Source organism: Gopherus flavomarginatus, chromosome 22 (genome assembly GCF_025201925.1).
Source record: "Gopherus flavomarginatus isolate rGopFla2 chromosome 22, rGopFla2.mat.asm, whole genome shotgun sequence".
Lineage (NCBI taxonomy): Eukaryota > Metazoa > Chordata > Testudines > Testudinidae > Gopherus > Gopherus flavomarginatus.
In genome coordinates, this window is record NC_066638.1 from 9232201 (window position 1) to 9244307 (window position 12107).

A 12107-nucleotide genomic window follows, 5' to 3' on the forward strand; every position below is an offset into this window, starting at 1 on the left:
AAAAACACCAAATAGAACAAGATGACATAACATTTGCCAGTGGCCAGTTCTGTTTTTCTACTGTCCAAGGAAAGTTATCTCCCTCACTTTGTATGACTCCTAATTGCACTAATGAAAGAGTGTGAGAATCGTGCAGAAAAAAGTCAGCATGGGCTCCCAAATGCTCAGCTAGTCTAAAATGTGTGTCAAGGAGACTGTTGCCTGCATTTGGGGAAGGAGTTTGGTCTGTTGGGTAACAAGTGTTCCACTTACCCACTCAGCTTCTCAGCTACAAATTTGCTCACATGTATTATTTTAGCCATATTCATATCAGGTACTAAGAGGTACCTAAATGGGTATTACTAGTTCAGTCTAATTTAATAACCTTTCCGTGATACAAAGATCATAAACTGTAACATGGCCCCAGAGTTCTGCAGTTTCTCTTACTTGGGCTTTCCCATATTGTAGGGGTTTGGGAAAAGGTATCTCCTCAGATATGTCTCTTTCTGTTTTATTTTTCTGAGATACCTAGCATTTGAGTCTAGATGATAAAGCAGAGCTTTAGAGCTAAACTCTTAATTAAAACATCTTTAGGGTTTTTTTGTTTTGCAAGAGCTAGTCTTTATTTAATTCCATATTTACATCTGACTTGACTAACTTTCTTTTATTTGAGTCTTCTAAAAGAATAACTTAAAAGTACTTGCTGCCTTTAGTGTATTGCTGATGCTTGTATTTGTCTTTTCTCCATAGAGAGGGGTGTGTGTTTGCCAACAGTATCGCTTTGGATACTTTTTGTTTATATCGAAGCAGCAATTAGATTTAAAGATCTCAAAAACTTTCATGTAGACCTTTGTCGTCCTTTTGCTGCACACTGGTAAGTGTTCCGTCCCTTCTCTTATTTGTATTGAATTTTTATATAACAGCACAATATTAATAAAACCAGTTAAATGTTACAGCAAAAATTACCATTGAGAGGAAAAAACTGTCAATGACATTAAAGACACAAAAATGAAATATAGATGACATAAAGGGCAATAAAAATAGAGAATAAGAAGATGCAAGAAATAAACAGAGGAATGGATTCACTCTAGGACTTAGACACCTAACTGCCACTTCAGGCACCTGAATCTGAGAATCAGGTCCCACTGGGATTCACAAAGCCCCTGCTCAGCTGCCACTGAACTTTGTAGGCACCTAAACTTGCTCAGCCCTTATTTTTTTTCAATAAAATATTCCTAGGCCACTATGTTTCTGCCTCTCAGTATGTGCACTGCAGCCCCCTACTCCAAGCATCAGGATGCCTAAGCCTCAGTGCAGTGCATGAACCAAGGAAAGGTAGGCATTTGGCTGTCTAACTTGTCTATGGGGCCCAATCCAGTAGGTGTGCTCAGGTGAGAAAAGAAAGGGAGAGGAGAGAGCACCAGAAGATCCTTCTCTTATTGGTAAACTTGATGCCATTATACAAATTCATGGTAAAAAAATTTATCACTGTTAGCTGTCATTTGAATATTCTAGACATAAAGTGAGATCAAACTTTATCCAGGTTCAACCAACATGTTTGCAGACCGTTTGCTTGTGAGATGGAGAGAATTACAATATTACAAAGAGCTTTATACCCTTTCTTGAAACTTTTTTATAAACGTACAATATTCTTATTTAGAGAGAGAGCATATTGGAAAAAATTGTACACAAATTTTAGCTTGATATGGGCAAAAGTTTATTGGTGGTACTTGGTTAATTATTACATTTTTCTCCATTGTGAATATCCTGAAGTATCTTCTTGCACAAATAAGGTCTTCAACCTCTTCCAGGAACAAGGAGGTAAATTTAAATTAAGCCAAATTAAGGCCCCTTTAATTCGGAATGAGTTTCCACACATGGATTTAATGCAGCTTAATCTGCTTTAAATTCATAACTTTAGTTAATTTGGATTAATTTTCCTGAGTGTCCCCATGTAGACAACCCCTAACTTGGCGGGAGGGATAGCTTAGTGGTTTGAGCATTGCCCTGCTAAACCCAGGGTTGTGAGTTCAGCCCTTGTGGGGGCCACTTAAGAATCTAGGGCAAAATCAGTACTTGGTCCTGCTAGTGAAGGCATGGGGCTGGACTTGATGACCTTTCGGGATCCCTTCCAGTTCTATGAGATAGTTGTATCTCCATATATTATATTGTCCACACTATGCAATAAATTCTGGGGGTGCTGGAGTGGGAGGGCCATGGTCCTATCAGTTTTTATCAGCCATAAGGGTGAGCAACAGAGGGTAGGGGGCAGAGAGGAGCAAGCAGTGGGCAGGGCCTGGGGGGAAGGGGCAGGGAGCAGGACCTTGGGAGAAAAGGGCAGCATAGGAGGCTGGGGCCTCAGGAAGAAGGGGCAGCACGGGGGCGAGGGCCATGATTCAGGTGCTGGTGGGCCCTCCCCTCCACACAAACGCTTTTAGGGAGCTTCCAAGGCTGCTGGGTTACAGAAGCTCTTTAGAGGTTTTTTTGCCTTGTGAAATGGATTAAAACATTCCAGTTTGTCATCAGAGTTTTAGAATTGTAGCTACAGGTAGCTTTACACAGTATCACAAAAGAAACATTAGCAAAGATAACATCAGATACTTATGCAAATAATCATTGCATTCCGGCAGTATGTTTGCAACTCAAATTTATTTACATAGTGTGTCATTACTAAGCAGAAAATAAAAATTTGTATAATGGTTAATAGTCACCTGCTGCAACTGTATTTGTTTGTGATCTAGGACACCTGAAGCATGTAAAAAGCTGAGTTCCTAGTGAATGTATGTTTAATTCTAGAAAGTCATATGGCACTGATCATTGCTGGTAGCTGTATTTCAGGGTCTATTAAGTACTTATAGTGGGATAAAAAAATTGATGGGAAGCCTAAAACAAATATTAGAAATCCTATAAATATAAAAACTTTGTATGAATCTAGTTTATCAGCCTTGATCAGCAGAGTTATACTTTTTGGAAGCAGAGCTATAGATATGGGCTTCTGCACATTCTTCAAGACCTCTTTGGCAGAGTATTACCCTAAATCAATTTAATATGGTTTTATTTGCTAGCAGATTCCTTTTTTTGTTAGTGGATGAGACTTTTTTCCATTCTCAAATTAAAATAAACAGCTTTGGCATATACTCACACCAATGGACAATTTCCTACTAGTTAAATGTCCTTGTTAGCACAGTTAATGGCATGATCTGCTAGCATTCTGTATTTCTCAAATTCCTGTTAGCTAATAACAATATTTAGGTCTTACATGCTTTACTCCAAGGATATGTAAGTAGTAGTAACTCCAGTTTACCAATATGTGCACTGAAGCATGAAATAATGTGCCAAAGCCCATATATAAAATAAGTGGAGAGCTAGGTTTAGAAATCTGAAGTTCCTGGCTCATAGCCCCAGGCTCAGTCCTCTAGACCATGTTGTGTCTCTTATCTCCTTAAGTGGTGTATGTTGCCCTGTCTGACAGTTGTCTAAAAGCTGTCTTTGCCTACCAAAATTAACAAGTCATTACATCTTTAATGCTGAATATCAGTATGACAAAAGACCTTTTACCACTGTAGATCATATCTTTTGTAACAGGTGTAATCCAGATATATTTATAGCGTGCTGTAGATCTTATTAACTCGGTAATATGGTCTTCTTTCCAGTATTGGCTATCCTGTTGTGACTTTGGGCTTTGGCTTCAAAAGTTATGTCAGCTACAAAATGCGATTAAGAAAACAAAAAGAAGTGCAGAAAGAGAATGAATTTTACATGCAGCTTCTCCAGCAAGCTCTACCCCCGGAGCAACAGATGCTACAAAGGCAAGAGAGAGAGGCAGAGGAAGGTAGGTTATACTGACTATATAGTATTTTGCTGCCACCATCAGTAATTAAAAGAAATACTGTGTGTTGTCAGTTGTTGGCTGCGTGTGTGTGTGCTCTGTATGTTGCACTGGCTCGGCCAGATAGCACGTACAGCAGGCTTTGATCTAACTTCCCAAGAAGACCACAGACTCAGTTTAGTGGCGAAGGCACTTGGCCAGGTTTATTGCCAACAAAGCACAGTATTAGTCCCCTATATGTGCTACTTGTACTTAATACATATATTCCTGTGACGATGGATCAGCTCAGTGAGTGGTGGGACTTCCCGTGCTCCCGGCCAGAAACAAACACTCGTTCTGCTTACTCCTCCTTTATACACTGATACAAACAAGTTATGCATTACCGCTCTGACATGGTTAGTTACCACCCTATACCTTATACCTGCTGGTTTGATCAGAACATCTCCATCCGTTACCCTGTCTTCCTGACCTTATCTAGGAGGGGTCAGTGTCTCCCTGTACCAACTTTGGGCAGTGTGTTTATATCATAACTTCGTATCGGGGTGTTCTGGTATAACCCTTCTGGCATCTGCTTATGTGAATACATAATGCCTAGTACCTGTTACAGGTGTCTGTGTTTTTGCAACACCAGCATGTTCTTGCCAAGTTTATATACTGGACAGTGAACCTGCAAGCGGGCATTTGTTTTGTAACAGGGCCTGACTTTTGCCCATGGGCCTGACTTTTGCCCATAGGCTGACTCTGCTTTGTATCAGCAGGGCCTGATTTTAGTTTGGGCGTTAGGCCCCTCATGTCTCAGGCTCTCTTTCGATTGTATTGTGCATGCTACAGCAGACCTTCGCTGATCCACATAGTTTCTATAATTCACACCAAAAATCCCAGACTCTTCCCATTCAGATTTAATAACAATATGCTGTAATGTGTGTTACTCAGATTTCATTATTTTTACCAACTAGACTATAAAGAAGTACTCGTACAATATGAAGAGCTATTAATTACAGTTGAAAAAAATGGTGAAATAAAGTACATGTTGTAATAATTATCCTTGCTCTTTTAATTTAATTGCTAATTCCCCAAAGAGAGGTTTTTTTTTAAACAGGCCTCTCTGATATTAATCAGAATTAGCAAAGTCTTTCTGTGTTTATTTAAAACACTTGCATCTTGCCTTGTAGAGAAAAAAGGGGTCTCAGTTTTAGAAATAGTTAAATAATATTTCTCATATACCTTATCTTTTCTGTTCTGGTAAATGTAGAAGTTTAAAAGTTGGTCTTTCCTCTCAGATTAGCTTGCTTAGAATAACCTTACAATGGCATCAGTTAGTTACATTTTTATTATATTTTTAAACATAAATGTTCATGAGAAAACACCAGGTGAAATGTACCAAATTCACAGTCCATTTTGGTCAATTTCATGGTCATAAAATTTATAATTTTTAAAATCCTGTGATTTCAGCTATCTAAATCTGGAAATTCATGGTGTTATAATTGTAAGGGTCTTGACCAAAAAGAAGTTGTGGAGGGGTCGGAAGGTTATTGTAGGGGGGTTTGCAGCACCTCTACCCTTACTTCAGCACTGCTGCTGGCGGCAGCTCTGCCTTCAGAGGTGGCTGCCTGGCCAACAGCCGCCACTCTCCAGCCACCCAGCTCTGTAGGCAGCGCAGAAGTAAGTGTGGCAATACTGTGACCCCCCCACCCCAATATATCGTTGCAACCCCTCTACAATTCCCTTTTGGGTCAGGACCCCCAGTTTTAAGAAACACGTGTCCCCCTGTAAATCTGTATAGCATAGGGTAAAAGCACACAAAAGGCCAGATTTCATGGTCCATGATATGTTTTTCATGGCCATGAATTTCGTAGGGCCCTAACCTTTACCAAAAACAATGTGAAACTGATTTTACAAAATGGAAAAAACAATTTTATAACAATTTTTTTAAGAAAGCTTTTACATGAAGTTTCACCTTTTTATTTTGTGTTTTGTATATTGGTCTAGAAGCTTTATGTACAAAAGGTGTATTACATTAGTGAGTATCCACTGCCTGACTCTGCTGATGATATTGAGTATGAAGTAGAACAGAGTTTCTAACCACCAAGAAGAACTATCATGCTGAAATACACTTCCTGGGCTGTCTAACTGCCATAATAAAATGGAGATCAATTAGACCAGTATACTTACTGGGAATGTTAGACTTGGATATGATCATAAACATTCATCTTAAAGCGCTAGAGATCTGTAAACATTTCATATTCTTAAGATATGTTGGTAAAATCCCCCTTTTCCTAGATAAAGATTAAAATCTTGTCCTCTTTTTAAAAACAAGTCTATTAACTTTCAGACTCCTGTCTGACTTTTTTTTTTTAAGCTGGCATCATCACAAGTACAGTAACAAGTAAAATTTGGGGGAAATCTTTTGACAGCACTTTGTGTGTAGTCAGTTTCGCAGTTTCCCTTGTTGATTGTGTAGGTCTTTCACGCAGTAACAAGGGACAGAAATGCTTTAAAACTATAAAAAAGTTTGTAAAACCACACAAAGTTGCAGGGGTTGGAGGGGACTTAAAGGCAGAGGAATTAAAAGTACTGTAGTTTTATATCCCACAGGTCTTTTAAAATTGATTAGGTTTCAAGTTAGCTGTCTCTCTAAATATAGCCTCTTAACTTTCATCAATTTATTAGCAACTTTTATAATCTGCTCAGTTAGTAGTATTTATTCTTTACCCTTTAGAGTATCTACAACTGAACTTGTTCTTATAGAATTGTATCTGTACCCAAAAATTAGTGAGTTTGTTAAAATTAGTCTTTTAATATCTGAGTGTATTTGATATGTTTTTTCCTAAATATAACCTTGATGGTGGTTGTCACTAAAATGGTTTGCCATTTACTTCATGATTTATTTAAAAAAATAGATACCCAGTTTCTTAAAGCCACAGAACAGACTGATTTAATAATCTCCGTCTCTTGCTATTGCAGCAGCCAAAGGATTATCTGATATGGATTCCTCAGTACTTTTGCAACACAATGGAGGCATTCCAGCCAATAAAAAATTATCCACAACATTGCCGGAGCTAGAATATAGAGAAAAGGGGAAAGAAAAGGACAAGGATGCCAAGAAACACAACCTTGGAATAAATAACAATATTTTACAACCAGTAGACTCTAAAATACAAGAAATTGAATATATGGAAAACCATATCAATAGTAAAAGATTAAATAATGATCTTGTTGGAAGTACAGAAAATCTCTTAAAAGAGGACTCATGCACTGCCTCATCCAAAAATTACAAAAATGCCAGTGGAGTTGTGAACTCCTCACCTCGCAGTCACAGTGCAACTAATGGGAGCATCCCTTCCTCATCTACTAAAAATGAGAAAAAACAGAAATGCACTAGCAAGAGCCCAAGCACACACAAGGACTTAATGGAAAACTGTATTCCTAATAACCAGCTAAGCAAACCAGATGCACTGGTAAGGTAAGTTTGATATGTTCATTGTGTAACAAACTCTTTCTCTCATCATGCTTGTTTTCCAGTAGATTAGGAATCCTTTTTTAAGAAAACCATTAACAAACCAATTTATGGCTTTCTTAGAAAGGCAGCATGGCCTAGTGATTAGAAAAACATTGACTGGGAGGTGGGTATCTTGTTTCTGTTGCTAACTCTGCTATTGATTTCCTGTGTGAGCATAAGCAAATCACTTTACCGTGCCATGCCTCAGTTTATCCATCTGTAAAATGGATATCCTTACCTACCTCACAGGGTTGTTGTGAGGCATAATAAAGTGTTTTAACAATCCTTTGATTAAAGGCACTATAGAAGTACAAAGTAACGTTACAAATTTATTGAACATTTTAATCAAGTTCTGCCCCATGTCTTTTACTTCTCCATGTAGAAAGGGTGCCATTGTACTTGAAAGTCTAATATTGGAAATGCTTGCTTTATATAAAAAAAAAAATAATCTTCAGTTCACAGGTATGAATGCAAGTCATGAGCTGCTACATATCAAAGGAATATATTCACACTCCACCTGCAAGTCTGTTTTACCTTGCTGGTCTGGATATAGTACACAGATATTTAATTTCACTGTGTTATGGACTATAATGATTTTGAAAAGTTACATGTCCTTATGGTTGCTAATCTGAGAGTTAAATAAAGATGGAAAGCTGTTGGGTACTTACAGTGCTGTCAGTTGGGGTAGAAATGGGAAGTTTCCAACTTCTCATAGAAAATGAAAGTGAACCTCTCAAATTCCTGCCCCAAAGGGGAAAAATAGCTTTTCAGCAGTTAGCATTGTGCAGCCTGGTGGTGGTATTTTCTAGTGGAGTACCTGTGTGTACCTTTCAGGAATGTGTATGGTAAATGGCATAATGCTGTCTTTGATCACAGATTCTATTTTACTACACAGTGTTACAAGTTAATAACAGAACTGAAGTTGTTTTTTGCGTGTGTATGTTCTCACTGATGTTTCCTATTTCCACCCACCTGACTGACAGTCTGGGGAAATAACTAAGTCTAACCATACTACAAGGGTTCTCAGACTTTCATAGCATGAAGTATATTTGAATACAGTAATTGTCTCATGGATAGTCTGTTCATTTGTGTTTCTTACCTCCGATTTGCGGTGGAATAACATCTCTCTGGCAGTTGTCAACATGAAAAAGTAATATTAGGAGAGCATTTGATGTATTTTTAGTTTTTTAGTGCTATTTAACAGCTGGAACAAGGAAAGACAGCAAGTGCCTTGCAAACCACTGGTAATCCATGGAGCGCAGTTCAGGAATCGCTGCTGTAAAATATAATGGAAAAAGTGAATGTTAAAAAAAAGTGAACTGCTACAGTTGGGTTCCACTGCTACACACACTGCCTATTTGATATCAGCCATAGCTGAGTCATGTTGTTGCTATATTTGCAGACATATCCATTACTTCTGTTGCACTGTTTATCAGAACACTTCTAGGAAAAAAAAAATGCAAGAGGTCCATGTTTGCTGTTGATCTGTAAAAAGTGATATCCTACTATTGAACAACAAAGGCTTTCTTCCCCTAAAAAAATAAACAAAAATAAAAAGACCAAAACCTAATGTAAAGATAACACCTGCTGCAAACTCTTTCCATATTTTGTGTAAGCACTGAGGCCTAGGATAACGGTCAGTTGTAATTAAGCCAAAACAAGCAGAGAGCAGCAAATTTGGTATCCTGTAGTAGGCAAAAGAGTAGTAAGTGATTCCTCTTCAAACACTGAATGCTTTGTGGTAAAGGATTAGTACCAGAAGACCCTCTTTGTGTAGCTTCTGTAGGAAATCCATCTAAATATCTTATTGTTGCCTTGTTAGCAAATAGAAAATCAGAGTTCCTTGTGCGAGCTCTGTGTGCCACTGCAGATCCATTTGAAGGAAAGAAAACAGCAGGTAATTGGGATGGAACAGAGATAGGGACCTGTTACAATAAGTCTGTAGCACCTTTATGCCTTCTCCTTTGCCTCTCCACCCGCCCCCTTCCCCCAACTCACTATTAGCATCTCCTTTTTCTTTTCTGTAGTGTTGCATGCTCACTGGTCTAACTTCAGCAAGTCCTTGTTGGGTAATTTAATTGGCAAGTCAGGCTCACACTTTCCCTGCAGGAACCTTTGGGTAATTGGAATTTTGACTCTAATTTGTCTCTGAAGATTCACTGTATGTGGATACAATTACTTCTATGAAAATACCCTTTTCACTTCTGATAATGATTATATTCACTAATTGGCATACCTTCTGCCGATTCCTATTGCTTCTTCTCATGTCTTAACTTGAAATATTCAGATCAATTCTAACTTATAGTATCTGCAGAATAATTGTATGAGCTAGCTAGCTTCTAATTTGCTTAACCTTACCTGGAAACCAAATTCAGCCCTGTGTTAATGGAATGCAGATGGCAATGTCATCCGTAGAAGTTGTGCCTATATAGTCCAGGCAAAATAAGATAACTTTTTCTCTCACTGAGGAAAAGAGGAGAGCTGGTCAGTGAATTAGAGCTGAGTGAAGAATTTTTTTTCCCCTTGCTGAAACAAAAACACTGAAAAAAAATTTGCTAGGGTCAAATGAAACATTTCAAATATTGATTTGAACTGTTTTGAAACATTTCACTTTGACGCTTCTGAAATTGTTGTTTTCTTGGAGAGAGAGAGAGTGGCCAAAATTCAACCCAAATTTGAAAATAATTTCAGTGCCACAAAATTGCCTTGGGGGGGAGGAGATTTACTATTTGCTGAAAAAAATGTTGCCTGACTCTAGTCACAGTTCACCAATGAACTGATCATAGGGATAAAGAAAAGAGGTGCCAATTTTCCACATTATAGTATGGCCTGCCAGCCTATGTATGAAAATATTTTATTCTGTATGTGTCCATGAGGGACCAGATTTAAGAGATATTTTAGTGTGCTTAAATATATATTGAGACTCTATATACAGGGCCACAGATGTTAGTTTGCGTCAAGTTGTCATTGTGATTACATTAGATTTTAAAATACTAATTTCCTGTCTGCTGCTGCTTGATATTATTTATTACCAATGTAAATAACTGGAACAATGCATCAGTTATTGCTTCTATTTAGACGATCAGTGTGCAGCTCCTAGTTTAAAGACACACATTACATTGGGTCTCTGACTAAATACATACAAAAAAAAATTGTTTTAAAAAAAATTTCAACGTGGAGGGAGAGAGTTTAATTTAAATTAAAGTCAAGCTGTTTATTTTCACTTGTCAATGCCCTTGTTGCTATATTGTAAAGTATTTATTCATTGTTTTCTCCTCTATAAGTGGCATTAATTACTGAACTTCTAACTTGGGTGGTTAAATTGTGACTCTACTCTAAAAAGCAACTATAAAAAAACACAGTGTGCGGATCCATGTTTGTCTCAGTGACTGCTCTGTTCTGTTTTCAGACAAAAAGATGCTTTTCATAACTTTCAAACTCACCCTGGGATCTCCAAGCCAAGTTGTGTTCTTTTTTATTCACAAATATGGCCCTGAACTAACTGACCAGTATTAGATATAGTTAAAGTTCCCCCTATCGTGGCTATTGAATCAAGATTATTGGTGGTTATTCAGATACAATAAATGAATCCCTAAAATGTCATTTGTAGATTTACTTTTCAGAGTAAAACTACCACCACATGCTCTATAATATTTTCTCTAAGTTGATATTACATAGTATGCTACAATATTTAAAAGGGCAGTATCAAGTAATTTTTTTAATAGCTCAGTTTTTTTTATGCATATTGTTACCCCTCTCTGAAGGCAGGACATTTTCTTTATTCTGTGGTGTCTTAAGTTAATAAAAAGATATGGGGAAAGCAGTTAATAAATTTGGAAGATTTTATCTAGTTAAAATAATGTTTAAGTAGATCATATGTTGCCATGGAACTGAAAGTGTCACATTAAGAGAAGTGAAACTCTCCTTGTTTAAGTGAAGACAGTTTTCCCTAAGTTCTCTGCAAACTGACAAAAAATAACTAATGGATTTGTTAATGTTTCAGTTCTTGTTCCCAATGAAACAACTTGATTTCAAATAATTCACTTTAGTACATAAGCGAGCCAAAGCTCAAATACAATACTGAAATGTAGAACCTAATGTCTATTTTCCAGAAATGGTGGTTGTATTTTGTTCTTATAAGGAGGGTTTTCAGTTTTAATTTGTGTGTGTGAAACTTATTGTATGAGACTACAGACATGGTGGGCTTCACTGTTAACTATTTCAGTACTTGTACTTTTCTGGATAAGGAGTTAGAGTTGTTCCCTTTTCTTAAAAATGTGGCATTGAGTGTTGCAATTAACATTTCCTTTCGTTAATGAAAGGGAGTGATTGTGGTTCAGCTGGCTACAGCAGAGGGATTCTGGGGGTTTAATCCTGGCAGTGGCAATTGTCAGCTCTGCAACACAGATCTCTCTCTGCCTCCATCAGTAAAATGGAGATATTCCCAACCTCTCATGCATGTTGAGACCTGTGTTCTGTTTGTAAAAGCACTTGAGATTTTTGTATTTCTGTAACAGCTTTCATCCAGACTGTTCATTTTACATCGTTATATTCATCAGGCCAATGGAGAGACTGAATCGGTACCTCTTTACACATCATGGACTCAGACCATTTCCAAACGACTACCAGAGCAAACTAGTTTAGCATCCTGTATCATCTCACTATCCATTCTAGGGGACAGGCAGGTTTTCTTTCCATTTTTTGGATTTCGACTATGTTACAAGTACAAATCATGATCATAGCTAAAGCTTTTGTTCTTCTGTAGTGCAAAAAGGTACCAGAAAAGCTGGGTATTCCCAC

The 12107-nt window shown here is 37.6% G+C and overlaps 1 protein-coding gene across 1 annotated transcript in view; it reads left to right on the plus strand.

Annotated features, from left to right (window-relative positions):
• MACO1 (macoilin 1) overlaps positions 1-12107 on the plus strand; it is a 50213-nt gene that overhangs the window by 17749 nt on the left and 20357 nt on the right. Inside the window, exons 4-6 of the mRNA XM_050932226.1 lie at positions 730-853; positions 3633-3811; positions 6773-7271. Of these exons, the coding sequence (XP_050788183.1) occupies positions 730-853; positions 3633-3811; positions 6773-7271 (802 nt within the window). The remainder of the gene's footprint in view (positions 1-729; positions 854-3632; positions 3812-6772; positions 7272-12107) is intronic.